Here is a 17,153-nt window from a genome sequence, read left to right on the forward strand (position 1 = left end):
AGGAGCTATTCATCATGATCATTAATACCCCTTAATATCAATGAACTCTACTTCTTATAAAAAGACCCAGGCTAATAAGGCTGATAGATTCGATATGAAAACAGAATCCATCCTGCTGCATACAAGAAACACACCTCAACCTCTAAGACAGATTACCTCAAAGTAAAGGGTTGGAAAAAGATTTTCCAATAAAGTGGACCTAAGAAACAAGCTGGTGTAGCTATTCTAACACCTAACAAAATAGATTTCAAACTAAAATTAGCTAAAAGAGATGGAGAAGGTAATTTTATATCCAGTAAAAATCCATCAAGATAAAGTCTCAATTTTCAACATCTATGCCCCAAATACAAGGGCACCCTTGTTTGTAAAAGAAACATTACTAAAGATTAAATCACACTTTAAGCACCACACACTAATAGTGGCAGACTTCAACAACCCACTCACCATTGGATAGGTCTGCCAGACAGAAACCTAACAGAAAAATAAAGCAACTAACAGATGCTATGATTCAAATGGGCTTAACAGACATCTATAGAACATTTCACCCAAACACAAATGAATATACCTTCCTCTCGGCACCTTCTCTAAAATCAAACACATACTCAGTAGCAAAGCAAACCTCAACAGAAACAAAGAAAATTGAAATAATGCCCTATGTCTTAATGGATCATCATGGCTTAAAGTTAGAATTCAACAACAACACTAATTGCAGAAAGTCCACAAATTCATAGAAACTGAACAATGCTCACATGATTACCACCGGGTCAGGAAGAAATAAAGAAAGAAATTAAAGATTTCCTAAAATGCAAAAAAAATGACCACACAACATAACCAAACTTATGGGGCACAATGAAAGCAGTGCTAAGAGGAAAGTTCATAGCAGTAAATTCATACTTAAAGAAGCTAGAAATATTCCACACTAGCGAGCTAACAGAACACCTGAAGCTCTAGAACAAAAAGAAACAAACTCACCCAGGAGGACTAGATGACAGGAAATAATCAAATTGAGAGCTGAAATCAACCAAATAGAAACAAAGAAAACAACACAAAAAAAAAATCAATGAGACAAAGAGTTGGTTCTTTGAGGAAATCAACAAAATAGACAAACCTTTATCTGAACTAACCAAAGGCACAGAGAGAATATCCCAATTAATGAAATCAGAAATTAAAAGGGGGAATGTAACAAAGGACACAGAGGAAATCCAGAGAATCAGCAGGTCATACTTCAAAACCTGTACTCCACAAAATTGGAAAACTTAAAGGAAATAGACAATTTTCTAGATAAGTAACACATACCAAAATTAAATCAAGACCAGAGAAGCAAATTAAATAGACCTATAATTGCTAAGGAGATAGAAACAGTCACCAAAAATCTCCCAACAAAAAAAGCTCAGGGCCAGATAGTTTCAGTGTAAACTTATACCAGAATTTCAAAGAAGAACTAATACCAATATTCCTCAAGTTGTCCTACACAATAAAAGCAGAAGGAACACTGCCAAACTCTTTTTATGAGGCTACAGTTGCCTTAATATCCAAACCACACAAAGACACAATTAAGAAAGAGAATTACAGACCAAACTTCCTCATGAACATTGATGCAAAAAATACTAAATAAAATACTGGCAAACCGAATCCAAGAACACATCAGAAAAATCATCCACCATGACCAAGTAGGCTTCATCCCAGAAATGTAGGGATGGTTCAACATATGAAAATATGTCAATGTAATCCACTGTATAAACAAACTGAAATAAAAACACGACATGATGATCTCATTAGATCTGAAAAAGCCTTAGACAAAATACCACACCCCCTCATGATAAAGGTCTTGGAGAGAGCAGGGATATACAAGGAACATACCTAAACATAAAAAAGACAATATACAGCAAGTCAACAGCCAACATCAAACTAAATAGAGAAACTCAAAGTGATCCTACTAAAATCAGGAACAAGACAAGGTTATCCACTCTCTCCATATCTATTCAACATAGTTTTTGAGGTCTTAGCTAGAGCAATGATCCAACAAAAGGAGGTCAAGGGGATACAAATCGGGAAAGAGGATGTCAAACTCTCACTACTTGCTGATGATATGATAGTTTACATAAGTGACCCTAAAATACCAACAGAACTCCAACAACTGGTAAACACCTTCAGTAATGTAGCAGGATACAATATTAACTAAAAAAAAAATTAGTTGCCCTCGTTTATACAGATGATAAATGGGCTGAAAAAGAATCAGAAAAGCAGCACCCTTTACAATAATCACAAATAACATAAGATATCTTGGGGCTAACTCTAATCAAACAAGTGAAAGACCTATATGACAAGAACTTTAAAACTTTGAAGGAAGAAATTTAAAAAGACATCAGAAAAATGGAAGAATCTCCCATGCTCTTGGGTAGGTAGAATTAACATAGTAAAACTGGCAATCTTACCAAAAGCAATTTACAGATTGAATGCAATACTCATCAAAATTCCAGCAAAATTCTTCACAGACCTCATTAGAATAATACTCAACTTTATATGGAAAAATAAAAAACCCAAGATAGCCAAAACAATCCTGTTCAATAAAGGAACTTCTGGAGGCATCACCATCCCTGACTTCAAATTCTACTACAGAGCTACAGTACTGAAAACAGCCTGGTATTGGCATAAAAACAGACAGGAGGACCAATGGAACCAAATCAAAGACCCGAATATAACTCACACACCTCTGAACACCTGATATTTTACAAAGAAGCCAAAATTATACAATGGAAAAAAGAAAGCCTCTTCAACAAATGGTGCTGGCATAACTGGATATCAACATGTAAAGAATGAAAATAAATTCATCTCAAATCGCTATGCACAAAGCTCAAGTCCAAGTGGATCAAAGACCTCAACATAAATCCAACCACACTGAACCTCATAGAAGAGAAAGTGGGAAGTACACTTGAACACATTGGCATGGGAAACTACTTCTTAAATATAACTCCAGTAGCAAAGACACTGATGGCAACAATTAATAAAAGGGACCTCCTAAAACTTAGGAGCCTCTGTAAACCAAAGGCAAATAAGGCAAAATAGCAGCCTCCTGAATGGGAAAAGATCTTCACCAACCCTCCATCTGACAGAAGACTGATCTCTAAAATATATGAAGAAATCAGGAAACTGGACATCAGAAGAACAAATAATCCAATAAGAAAAATGGGGTACAGATCTAAACAGAGGAATCTAAAATGACCGACTTAAGGAAATGTTCAGCTTCCTTAGTCATCAGAGCAATGCAAATCAAAACAACTCCAAGATACCATCTTACACCTGTCAGAATGGCCAAGATCAAGAACACTGATGACAGCTTAATCTGGAGAGGGTGTGGAATAAGGACAACACTCCTCCATTGTTGGAGTGCAAACTTATACAGCCACTTAGGAAATAAGTATGGCAATTTCTCAGAAAATTAGGAAATAATGTATCTTAAGACCCAACAATACCACTTTTGGGCATATACCAAAATGATATTTAATCAAACCACAGAGGCACATGCTCAGCTATGTTCAGAGCAGCACTATTCACAACAGCCAGAACCTGGAAACAACCTAGATATTCCTCAAGTGAAGAATGGATAAGGAAAATGTGGTACATTTACACAGTGGAGTACTACTCAGCAGTATAACATCTTGAAATTTGCAGGTAAATGGATGGAACTAGAAAAAACCATACTAGTGAAGTAACTCAGATCCAGAAAGACAAACATGGTATGTACTCACTCATAAGTGGATATTAGACGTAAAGCTAAGGACAACTAGCCTATAGTTTACAACCCCTGAGAACCTAGACAACAAAGAGGACCCTAAGAGAGACATACATGAATCCAACTAAGAAGGAGAAGACAAGATTTCCTGAGTAAATTGGGAGCGTGGGGGTGGGTTAGAAGGGGAGAGGGGAGGAAGAAGGGAAGTAGTCAATAAAAAACAAAGAAACAAACTATATATATATATATATATCCATATATCATATTATACATATCATGTATATATAAATGTGTATGATATATCATCGAGAAAAAAAGAAAATGCAAATTAAAAACTACAATGATGGTCAACATGCAACAAACAGAACCCCCAAACTAAAAACAGATGGCTCTGCCAAGTGCCATCAGCTAGGGTACGGGACACTCAACACTCTCAGGTACATCTCCTGAGAATGTAACATCGTAACCATTTGGAAGACATTCTGGCACTTTTTGTAAGAAACAAAAATTTATGTGTAATGTTCACCAGGAATTCCACCACCTGGTATTCCCCCAAGAAAAGAGATATGTCTGTCTTTTCACAAAGACTGGTGCAGAATTATTCAGGATTTAGAAGGATTACTAGAAACATGCCGAACGTCCATCACAGGGACTACACAAATGAACTGTGGAATATTCCCTCAGTGGTGGAGCTCGCAGAGTCCCAGAAAACAGCATCCGCAGCTTCTGAGCAAGTGACACGGCGTGGGTGAGCCTCAGCACGGTCACGTCTACTGAAGGAGACTCACACAAATGTTTCTACACGACACACTCCTATACGGCACTGTACAATTCAGACAGATGCCCACCAGCAGGAAGCTATAGGGGAAAGCAATGATATCAGGAGGACCACTTCAGAGGGAAGGGAAAACTTCTAGAGTTGGATACGGACACTAGCTTGGCTGCTGTGGTAATGTCATGGGCGCATGACCATTGAAAACTTAAACTACATATTTTTAATTTGTTCAGCTTATTGTACATCATCTCTACCTAAATAATAAAACCCAAGACACTAATTTATAACGAGGAATTTCACAGAAAATCAGCCCAATGACACAGCTACTCCCCAAGCACAGCGGAGGATAGAGGAGGAATGTTGGATTCCCTGTTCTGTAACTCTCTGGCCTACTCCCTTAAAGCAGGGTCTCTCACAGACCTGGAGCGGGGCTGGCAGTCAGCAAGCTCCGACAAACTTGCTGTCTATGGGTGCAGTCATGCCAGGCTTTTAGTTGGGCACTAGAGATTTGAACTCAGGTCTTTGTGCTTGCTCAGAAAGAACTCTCGCTTACTGACTCATCTCTCCAGGCCCTCATACTAAACTTGATAGTACTTGTTGCGTTTGTACAAAGAACAGAATTCACTGAGGAAGAACCTTAAGATCCCACTTTTACTGCTGCCGAGAAGGGGTGTCAGTGAGGTCGGTGGGGAAGGAACATCTGATGACCCCACGCAGGTGACAGGCTGTGATAACGTTGCCCACGGGGAAGACGAGCTACACCCTTCTCCTGTTTTCTTCAGGGTGAGTCATGAGCCTTGCCAGCCATCATCTCACTTCCAAGATGTTTCCAACAAATGCACTCTAATGCCAAACCCAGTCCTCTCCGAGCTCACCTGAAGAGAAACTTGCTCTGTCTCATCGGAGACATCCACGCAAAGCACGAGAAAGCGACCTTCTCCTGCTTGGCCATCAGCACAGGAAAGAATGTTGCAATGGTATAAACTGACTTCAGCTGCAACAGGAATAGTACTATGATCTCGGCCACTGAATCTGTTAACATTTTCCTTCTCAGAGAAGAACTCATTTATCATTCAAACCCTACGAGCCAAACCTTAACAATGAACTCTCCAAAAGAAGGTGTGGAAACTCCTCGGATATGAGGAACCCACTGAGCTCAACTGCAGACAACGTTCTTGGCGCAAGAGGTGGAAAAACCGCTTGCAAGGTCAAAGAAGAAAGAGGGAGAGTTATCTGATTGGTGTGATGGATGAAAGCAGAAACAAACTCAGAACCTGCTTTCTATATTTACCCAGAGCAAGAGCGATGCCTCCTATGAAGAATAATGAATATAGGATTCAGAGTTTGGCAACGACTGAGATGACCCAAGCTGGCCCTGGACCACTAATAATGTTTTTGAAAGATTGGATTGTTAGATTAACAGTTGTGGAAGATGGACACTGTTTATGCAATGTTAAAGCAAACATTTTTACGAACCAAACATTTCCTAAACGGCAAACAAAAATGTGAAACTCTATCTGGCACCTGCAGCAAATCTGAGGACCTTCCCCGGTCCAGGGCAGAGAGCCAGCCGTACCCTCTGTACACAGGCCCTTCCCAAAGGTTAGAAAAAGAATCATCACCTTAGCTGGATTTTAACTCTTACAATCTCCTTCCAGACACTTCAGTCCAGTTCTTCCAGCAGCCATGGGAATCCAGCTATCTGGCTTTTAGGGGTCAAGTTGTGGGTCAAGGGGGTTACTGAACACTGACTTTGGGGAAATCAAGGGCTCTACTTACATCGTGCATGGAGTCTAGAAGCTTGGTTAGTTGGTAGAATCTCTGCCAACTCTGCCCAGAACTGTTGGGACACTTGGTGACCATCTTCCTCAGCTCTTTGATGTAGTTTGTCCTCATCTCTTCAAATGCAGCTTGGGCTCTGAGGCCATCTTTTGGAACTGTGTTAAGGAACACAAACATACGTTTCACCACGTGAAAAACACAGCTTTGGCATCTCTGCAGTTCCATAACCTCTAATATTTTAAGCTCACATATCGATTATGAGGCTGGACTAAGTCATAATTAATTGTAATTATGAATACATATGGCAGTGACATTCTCGGCAAACATTTGTTCTCATACACACAAAAGAATGATAACTTGCTTATTAGATATGGGTTAATACTTTGCGTTCCTGACACCAATATTATTGCATAGCTCTCTGTTATTCTTTGTAGACAAGGAAATTGGGATGCAAGTCATTCATTACTAAGGAGTGTAAAATGAATAAATGGCCGTGCAAACCCATTTTCAATGTCTACCTCTTAAATACCATGCCCCATATGGTGGTTGTGTGGCCTGTCTTCTGAGTGTCTTCTAAATCCCAGTTCATCAATGCCCCAGAGGCAGGGAAATGTATTTTTGTTTTGTGGGACACTCTAAGCTGGGGCAGCATTAGCATATTCAAGTTCAATTGCAGACACCATGGAGCTGGCCACGTACCACATGGACAATGCTGGACCAACAGTTTCTATGACTGCCCAGGACCCCCTGACCGTGGAGATATCATCACAGAAGTGTGCGTTGGTTTGGTGTGTGCAGGGTTAACAGCAGCGCTGTTCCATGCTCTACATCATCACGGAAGTGCGCGTTGGTTTGTGTATTGGGTGTGTGTGTGGGGTGGCTAACAGCAGCGCTGTTCTGTGCTCTACATCATCATGGAAGTGTGTGTTGGTTTGGTGTGTGTAGGGGTATCAGGAGCACTGTTCCGTGCTCTAATGAGAAGTAGTGCTCACTTTTCACTTTGATGAAATGAAAAATGAAGAATCATATTTCCTCCATTTGTTTTCTTTAGCAACTAGGTTTTTACACGGCGACAGAAAGTTCATTTCCAAAGAGTGTTCTGTTTGAGAGCTGCGGACGTAGCTCACGGCAGAGTACAGAGTTCTTGTCTAATATGCATAGAGCCCCGGGCTTCCCTAGCCAGACCCTACCTGACAGTGAATGCTTTGGGAGTCACGACACTGCGTGCCCATGTGCTCCCAAGCCCACCTCCATGCCACCTGAATCCTTGCAGCTAGAGATGCCTCTGACAATGAGCTTCCAACCTGTTTTCAGTAAGTGGCTTTAAACCTACAAAGGGTGCAGTCACCTAGAACCACAGTGTTAGGCAATGGAGACCTCATGAAAATCCACCTTGTGACATTAGCACCGTCATTTTCAAACTGCTCTTACCTTTTTACTTCTTGATTAAACCTATTTACTAATTTTTTTGTAACTGGAATTAACGGTGATTTCTTGGGTGATTAGCACTTTAGGGAGGCTGCAGAGAGTTCCTGAGAGCCCTGGATCCCAGGTGTACCACATTAACCTTGTTCTCACAAACAAAGATGTGAATTAGTTTACAAATCAACTTCCATCATGACGCTATCAAGGTTTTTGACTTTATTTTGTTACATCTGCTTTTTTAGGATAACAAATCTCTGAAAGCCGCCACATATATCCTCGAGGCTTGTCAAACAGCACCTGTGACTTAAATATCTGATTTTAACAGTGAGAGCTATTTAAGAGATCATTTTCCGTTTTTCAAAAAACGCTTATTTATTTTACATGTATGAGTGCCATTGCCTGCATGTATGTGTGTGTACCATAGACATGGTTGGTGCCCACAGGGGTCAAAAGAAGGCATCAGATCCCCAGAACTGGAGTTTCCAACGGTTGTGAACCAGTATATGGGTGCTGGGAGCCAAGCCTGGGTCCTCTGCAAAAACAAGTATTCTTAACTCCTGAGCCATTTTTCTAGCCCCTAAGAAATGGTTTCTTTCTCAAAGTTTCAAAAATCAAACTGGCAACAACCAGCACACCGGCAGGGAGGCTGGACCCACTAACCACCAGCACTGTAACAGGGACTCGAAAGTTTCAAAGGAAGCTGAAAGCTTGCCAAGGCCAGCCTGCGATGCCTGGGAACACATTGCCAGCTTTTTGAGGTATCAAAACCATTTAAAGTAAGTCTTCGATGAATAATTATGTGAGCTGGAGACTATACTTGAAAAAAATCATCTACCAATAAAGACAGCATTCCATTCGCCATTGTGGCACTGCTTGGTATATCAACTGGAGTAACCAGAGCCCTCTGTATTTCTCATAGTTGTACTATCAAAGAATCAGCATTATATCACCTCATATCAAATATTAACAGTTACACACTTGATTGCTGTAAATACAATACACTGGGGTATAGCACCTCAAATTCCCAGCCATATTTTTTTTTAGAAGTTGAAACAAATCAACAAATAAAGGGAAGTTAAGCAAAACCTTGAATTTTGGATGTCTGCCCAGAATTTCTGAATTTACTTATTAAGTGCAGCAGGCCTGTTGGAGTAATTCCAGAACCTCCATGCTGGAGAAGAGCGAGAGCCAGAAGGTTGAAGTCGGACTGCTTTCCTCTCTAAGCAAAGAATGTGAGATTCTTCTGATATCACCGCCAAACCCTGAGAGCTGGTCATCCTTTATGAAACTTAGCATGGCTCAAGAGCGGCTTCATAGTCCGTCACAGAGGAGCTGAGCGAGCCACCCAAAGCCTGCAGCTTCCGGGATTTCAAAACCCCTTAAGCATTCCTGCCTTATAATTCTACTTTTTCAGAATTGAAAGTATTAAGTAAGTTGGAAGCTAATAAATGAATTCAGGTAGTTTAAAAGTGACGTCAGAAGCTGCTAGAGGCTGAGAGGGTAACTGATGAGAACAGGATAAGCATGAGCTCAGTCCGAGGAGTCAAATCTGCAGAGTTAGAAGCACGGGCATTAGCAAACACACTTCACTGCAAGTCTATCTTCCGTCTAATGCTTTAGGGAAACATTGTTTCTAAACACTAGTGAGCAGTGCGGTTTCAAAATGAGATAAAAATCACTTCTACTATATTGAAGGGTATTTTTTTGCAAAGTTGTGCTCTGGGGAGGAATATTTGGACAGTGGGGAAGCCCGTGACTGGATGTGGAGCAGGAGAAGGCCTGTTTTTCCCACTCACCCTGCACACCTTGCACAGGGAATGGGCTGGGTGCAGTTAGTGAGGAATAGCTGGGCCTGGGATAACCTGGGCAGACTGAACCCTGCCCTGGGCATGAGATTTATTGCAAATGAAGTAAGAGGCTGGGAGCAGCCTTCACAAGAACCACAGCTGTGGAGTGGCCACCCCGGCCAGGCTAGCCCTTGGAGCCAAGCAGCCTGCCCATCCTCACCGGCTCCAGCTGCTGTACCCACCTCAGCAAGCTGGTCCTTAGGGAAGCAGGAAGGCATCGCCTTCAGAGAATCCGAAGCCCTGAGTCCCAATCCTCATTCATGCAGGACACCAACAAACACCTTCTACGGGGGCTCTCAGACTCTTAGGGCTGCTGTGAGTGTTACACTAGACAGTGGACAGGAGGCTCCGCGTTCACGAGGCCAGGCTGTCATCCACAATCCTTCTGCCCTGATCTCCTGCTTCAGGCTTGCTCCTCAGAACCAGCTTTACTCTGCCTGTCTGCTCTACTCTGAGCCACTCCATTCTAGACGTTTTCCTCAGGAGGACTCTCCCTCTTTCATGGCGCACGAGTAGGGCTGGGTGTGGATCACATGTACCTTCGTCTTTGCCCTGTTTTCTTTAGTCTAGGCTACTCGCCATGACACCCCTCGCTGGCTCTCAATTTCCTCTGTGGTTGCTGTCCTCGGCTCAGAGTTTTCCTCCCTACATTGTCTCCTGCCATTGCCCTGGCTCTCACCTCTATCCCTGGTAAGCTTCCTCAAGTGCCGTCTTCTCTATTTGGAAATTCTTGCATGGTTGTTTGAGAAACAAGCACTCAATGCTTTGCCAAGGCTATGGCTGCCCCCCTCATCTCCTCAGCTTTTGTCCCCCCTTAAAAGATTATAGAAGCCCAAGAGAACTTCCCATCTGCCCGGTGGTCAATTTCAGCTGTCTTCATTCCCTTTCTCAGCTTTCTCTGCTCAAGCCACGGCCCCAGTCGTATCTGTCTTGGGACCTTATGGTCACACCCAGTTCCTCACTCCCTGACACTGTCCCTTCTGCCTCTGCTATGCCTTTAACAAGGCTCTACGGGGTCTTTGTTCTTTACAAACAAACAAGGCTCATGTTTGAACACATTCACTAGCTGGTGTCACTCTTTTGGGGCTTCCTGAAGACTTAGGTGGGCCTAAGTAGAGGAAGTAAGTCGGTGAGGGTTGTCCCTTTCCTGTCCCTCTCTGTTTTCTGTCTGCTGTGAAGAAGCTCCTCGGTCACATGTGGGGTCAACAACCATGTCTGACACAGTGAGTCAAAGCCAATCTTTCCTCGAGTTGTGTCTACCAGACATTCGGTCACAGAGGGCCAGGGAGTCTGCTGTAAGCCTGTGTCATCTAGGAACAGCTGCCTAAATAAGCCCCGAGCAAAGACTATCAATAGACAACACCCTAATGCAGAAGGGGAGAAATCTCTGAGTCCTGCACCCCGAGAGCAACTAAGCACTAGAGGTGGCTAGTAATTGTGGAGAGAGGCAGAATCAGCCTCTCCCCAGGAGGAGTCCCCTACTTGGTTATCCAACATAAAGTGAGCAGTCCCCAAACATATACAAAAATTGACTCACCAGGTTGTATTTATATATTGGATCTCTATGTATATGTAACAATAACAGTTAAAGAAACATAGGCCGTAAATGTGAGAGGGAGACAGACTGCAGTGAAGGGAGTGGGAGGGGCTGGAGGGAGAAGAAGGAAGGGAGGTCATAATAGAATTATATTCTAAGTAAAGTATACTAAATAAAATAAAAGTTAATGTAAAATGTCGATGAGGAATATTCCTGTCTCATATGTCTCTGATCTAAAATAATTGATTTCTAGTCAATTTTAGTTTTTAATGACCTATATTTTTATCCCAATTAAAGTCAGTTATTATAAAAAATTCTAACATACATAGAAATTCTACTTGCCATTGAGCCTCAACTATGAATAATGATAAATATTATTTATGTTTCAAACCTGACTTTTGCGTTCTAGTGTCAACATTTCCCCATCTTCTGGCCTTTTCCAACAGGATACAGTGTGGTATAAAAAAACTAACCAATCAAAAAATAGAATTCATTTATACTGTACCAGGAGAATTAGAACACCAGAGACAGATATTGGGGTTCAACCTAAAGATCAGAAAAGCAAAGCAGCCAGCCACTGGCTCTAACCTCTACCTCAGTTCGAAATGGCGACCTGCCTCCAGGGATCTCAGAATGAGCCTGAGAGCTGTCTCCTCCTGTTTCATATTCCACTCTAGTGCTGGGATTAAAGGTGTGTACCACTACCACCAGGTTTCTATGGCAACTAGTGTGGTTACTGGGATTAAAGGCATGTGCCACCACTGCCTGGTCTGTAAGGCTGACCAGTGGGGCTGTTTTACTCTCTGATCTTCAGGCAAGCTTTATTTATTAAAATCAGATGAAATGTCTCTGCATTATACTCTACACAATCCTCTCAAAGCCACACTCACACCACGGCATTCGGGGGCGTGGCCTCTCCTGTACTGACCACATTACGTCTGTTTTATTGGGATCTGCTTTCCTCTTCCATCTGGGTGGTCACTGAGATCAGCTCTCACAGTCCTGAAGAGACAGACTAGTTCCCGCTCATCGTGTGACCAGAGCTTCTGGGAACGGCCATGTGCCTTCTGCCCCTCAGCCTTTCTCTTTAAACTCAGTTGCCTGCAGGTACATCTTCACAGAGCCACGGAAGGCAGCACTGACCCTGTGACCCCACTCGAAAGGGTTTGGCCTTGTAGTGTTTTTAGTCCGCCTGCTGATAAGGTTTGGATTTTCTCATTGGGCATTGAACAAACCTGGCCAAACTGACATCCCTATTTTATTCCCTAGTGCAGCAGCATCTGATGCATCTTGAACATTTACTGGATACATGCATAAAATATTTGAAATTAATAGTAGCGTCTTCCTTCATTCCCCATCCCCACCCTACACGTCCCCCATCTTGCCAAGAAAAATGGCATGAAGAGACAGTGCACTTCCCATAGCCAGTCTAGAGCCATCACAAAGCCCGTAAGGTCCAGCCCAGCTATGCGCTGCCCTCCTCTATAGAACAGAAGTGTCCTTTCTTCTCTGAGCCACTGTCACACCTTTTACCTCCAATCAGAGCAGATCACCATGTCTCTCAGTGCATTCAAGTTATCTCTTAACTTGTCTTGTGGGATAAGCTTCCTAAGGGCAAAAAAATCAAGTAATCGTACTACATAGTCCCAACCGGATACGGTGGGACAATATTATACAGGCCCTACATTGTATGGAGGCCTAACTTATAGGCCAGCTCATACCTGGCCGCACAGAAGGTGGTCACATGACTTCCAGACAGGATGTCGCCATCCTAAACAAAGGATCAGGATATGCTAATGTTGTTCTGCTCCTTCTTTGTAATTTGGAGGATGCCTGGGATAGAGATGCTAATTTGGCCTATGTGACAGAGCTGGCAGACAGAGCAGGAAGATAGGGAGACATGACAAAATGGGCATAGAGAGGTATGGACAAAGGTGTGGACATGACCAGAGACAGTCACCTGGTTACCTAGGAAACAGAACGCTAGTGAATTTCCCCCTCAGTTTACTTTTTGGTATAAAAGCTATTTGAAGAATAAATTTGGGGTGATTTTCAGGATGTTAACTCAGGATCTAATGAGGGACCACTGAGAATCTCCTCCCGATAAGGCCATGTGAGTTGTGTCTTTATTTCCCAAGTCTCCCCTCTGGTCCGGAGAAATAATTTATGGTCCGAGCTGGCAGGGGAGCCCGAAAGGATACTTAGCAGAAGTGAAGGCCTGAAGTGCTACACTGCTTAATATATACACAGTTTTATCACCAGCAACTACTTTAGCTCATCCAAGACTCAAACTACCCTCCCTCCATCTCTTTTGCATCTCTGTTCAGGGGCTGGGTACCAACGACCCGAGCATCATAAACAGGCCACTCTCTTGCAGGAAGATGATCTGACAATGTAGAAAGAGTGCCAGGGTGGGCATCCAAGTACCTGTGCTCAGGAGCAGCAAAACCTTCATTACGGAGTACTCCTCAAAGGTCAGCTGCAGCCGCACGAACTGGAGGCTGATCTGGCGCATCCCCTGGCACAGTTCATACATGGCCGACTGATGCATCTTCTCTCTGTAAAGGAAAAGCAGCCGTTCACGTCTGAGACAGGTCACCGCCAAGTCGCCTGAACTCGGAGCCAGTTCCCCCTGTGGCCTCAACATGAAGCAGATGTGCATTTTAAAGACAAATCAAATGCCTTTCTGAGGGACCTTCTGAGTTACGTGCTTCCTAAAGCCCTACTGAGCCACTGACTAGCTCCCTGTGACCACATGGCAGAGCTACAGGATACTGTAGCTTCCTTCCAGATTAAATGTACTGTTAGTGGGTGGCGGTTCAGGGAGGAGATGTCCACGAAGCAGGGCCGCTCTGGGGATGTGGGTTGAAGCCCCAGAATGCGCTCCTTTTGGCTGCAGGTGTGGCACACCGCGTTAGATGCAGCGAGCAGAAGGCGGCCGTGACCATGCCTGTTTCTGCACGACCTTCCTTACAGAGGTCATGGGTACGTCTGCTACTGACTTTATCAAACAACCTTCCTTACAGAGGTCGTGGGTATGTCTGCTACTGACTTTGTCAAACGACCTTCCTTATACAGGGAATTAAAGGCAATTTAATAAGGTGAAGACCTCAGGTAGAATTGGCTCTAACTGAGAGAGAGAGAGAGAGAGAGAGAGAGAGAGAGAGAGAGAGAGAAAGAGAGAGAGAGAGATAGAGCGCAACATGGCAGCTTGTCACTATATATAGAAATGTTTCCATCCACACAGCCAACCCATTTCTCACTCCACTACCCAAATATTTCCAGAAAAATTCATGCCATACAACAAGGAGGTCTTTCTTCTCCCTTTCCTTGAGGGTCAAACAAGGCATCTCATTGTTTTTAGTAGCTTTTCAGAAAAGAAGTGCCCGCTGGGAGGCTTGGTCTATGTAGTGAGAGATAAAGAGTGAAACAAGAAAGGACTTGCCAGGCCAAAGGATCAGGACGGGCCACAAGGCTGGCGCACTTCTCCAGGGGCACCACGCAGGTGAACACCTGCCCTGCAGACTCCCGGGATGCACCTGTGCTGCCCTGAGGTGCCAAAGAACACCAGGGACACAGAAAAATATGGCATACTTTCTCTCTGTCTCTGTCTCTGTCTCTGTCTCTGTCTCTGTCTCTGTCTCTCTCTCTCTCTCTCTCTCTCTCTCTCTCTCTCTCACACACACACACACTAATAAAAACTTGATCTACCACCCAGAATTAAGCATGTAACAAATGCTAACACCGTTGTAATACTTGCTTTAGATTTTTAAACATTTCAACACAGCACGGTTGAGGCCTAACCTCTCTTCCTGCAGGATCTGGACCACTTCTTCCTTATTCACGATGGACACAACCAACTTGAGGGATTATCATCTGTTCTCATATGAATGTACTAAGTGTGTGTGTGTGTGTGTGTGTGTGTGTATAAAACAACTCACTCCTGTAAAGTCATGCAGAGATTTGAACCTAGAGATGACGTCCCTCAGTAATTAATCTCCACTCCACACTTAAGTATGAGATGTAACTATTTTAATATCAGAGGCTCCTAAGTGAGGGCACTCTGGCTGTTTTAAGCTTTGTGTGTGTGAAAGCAGCGCCCATGAGAGCCAGGGGTGTCAGATCTCTTAGAGCATGAGCTATAGGCGTGAACTGCCTGGCATGGGTGCTGGGGAACTGAACTCAGGTGTTCTGTAAGAGCAGTCCATGTTCTTAACCACTGAGCCATCACTATTCACAAAACCCATCTTCAGTGGTGGGGACACAAGGATTTTTAGCTCTTTATTGCCATTAAAAAGGACATCCAAGGAACACCTGTGCATCTGCAAGACAGAACTTGGTCCAGAACTGCTCACCCAGGCTTTCTGCAGCCATTAGTATTCCTTCCCAGCAGGGCACAGGAGAGCCCTTTCCTTCCACACCCTACCGATTATTTTGCCATCTGGTGAGCACATGGTACAGGGAACTCGCAGTTGCTTTTATTTCCATTCTAGTGTCACCAGCCCAACATGTTTTTCCAAATGGTTACCGACCATTTCTTCTTGGGGATTTACCTCCTCACTTTTCTACCTGCACTGTTATGTCTATGATCCTTCTATCAAGTAACACCATCTCAGTAATAATAACAAGTATTGTTATTAGGTTTCACATAGCTCAGAATTGCCTCAAGCTTCCTTCTGCTTCCACCCCTAAATCAGTAGCATGACAGACACTAGCCACCATACCCCGTTTATATGGTGCTGGAGACCAAAACTAGGCATCCATTCTGCCAACTAAGCTACCCCCACCAAGAGACAAGGCCTGTGTCGACCACACATTGGGCTCAAGCGATTCTCCTGTCTCAACCTCCCAGTATCTGGAGTGCCAGGCATATGCCCATATGCCAATGGTGCGGGAGAATTGTCTGTAATTCGTCAATCATGTTATAAATAAACGCTGATTGGCTAGGCAGGAAATATAGACAGGAACACCAGACAAGAAGTAGAAATGATGTAATGAGAACAGGAGAATTCTGGGAAGGAGGAAGCTGATTCCTCCCACTCCTGCCCAGACCACTGAAGCAGCAGGATGTGATCTGCCCCCACTGAAAAAAGGTACTGAGCCACATGGCTAACATAGATCAGAAAAATGGGTTAATCAAGATGTGAGAGTTAGCCACTGAGAGGCTAAAGCAAATGGGCCAATCAGCTTTATAACTTATAGAAATCTCTGTGTGATTTTTCTATGGGGCTAAACAGCTGGGGGTACTGGGCAGGACAGAAACCCAAACAAACAAGCCGACCCGCCCATGTTACATGCCAAGCTTCCCACCCTTTTATTCTCAACAGTTTTTCTCTTTAGTTTGTTTGCCTTATTTTCATGCTATCTTCTCCCTCTTTCTCTCCTGTTCTCCTCCTTCTTGCTAGGACTTGCCTGGTGTCTTCTCTCCAATTTTAATCCTTTGGTTTAAAAATTGCCACATGTATCTAATCAGCAAAAAGCCAAATTTAAAAAATCTGAGTGCCTCCAAGTTTTGCCATTATCCATTCCCAAGCATTTGCCTCTTTAATAGCTCGGTTTAATCTGTTTTCATTTATTATAATGACTGCACATGCTTGGATATTCCTGCCATTTAAACTCCCCCCCATTCCTTCTTGCTCGTTCCTTCCTTGAACTAGATGCATTGGCTTTCTGAACTCCTCCTCTCTGTCTCTCTCTACCGCACTTACAAGGTGCACATTCTGTTTATACACATCTAATGATTATTTTTGAATGAAGAACTTGCATAGCTAAATTATTTCTTGAATGAAGAACTTGCATGGTTAAAGTCTAAAGTCATCCGGAAGATCTCCCTCCCCTGAGGAGCAGGGTACTCTCAGCCACTCATCCTCTCTCCCCTTCCCATTCTCCACGCTAGCGCTCCGTGAGGCTTACAGTCCACCAGTCTCCGGTCACCACCGAAACGACTTTGCCTCTCTCGCGTGCACTACGTTTCCGTTTTCAGTTTCACCAGTGTGTTTATCAACATCCCCCAACCCCTTCTGCAGTGCTGAGGAGGGAACTGGGGCCCTTACA

The 17,153-nt window shown here is 43.4% G+C and overlaps 1 protein-coding gene across 8 annotated transcripts in view; it reads right to left on the minus strand.

Moving 5' to 3' along the window:
* Nr3c2 (nuclear receptor subfamily 3 group C member 2) overlaps positions 1-17,153 on the minus strand; it is a 311,648-nt gene that overhangs the window by 25,444 nt on the left and 269,051 nt on the right. For all 8 annotated transcript variants that reach the window (XM_050123201.1, XM_050123199.1, XM_050123200.1 and 5 more), the window contains 2 exons: positions 13,527-13,657; positions 6,288-6,445 (listed from right to left, as the gene is read on the minus strand). In XM_050123201.1, the coding sequence (XP_049979158.1) occupies positions 6,288-6,445; positions 13,527-13,657 (289 nt within the window). The remainder of the gene's footprint in view (positions 1-6,287; positions 6,446-13,526; positions 13,658-17,153) is intronic.

Source organism: Alexandromys fortis, unplaced genomic scaffold (genome assembly GCF_014885135.2).
Source record: "Alexandromys fortis isolate MF-2015 unplaced genomic scaffold, M_Fortis_MF-2015_v1.1 scaffold_185, whole genome shotgun sequence".
Taxonomy (NCBI): domain Eukaryota; kingdom Metazoa; phylum Chordata; class Mammalia; order Rodentia; family Cricetidae; genus Alexandromys; species Alexandromys fortis.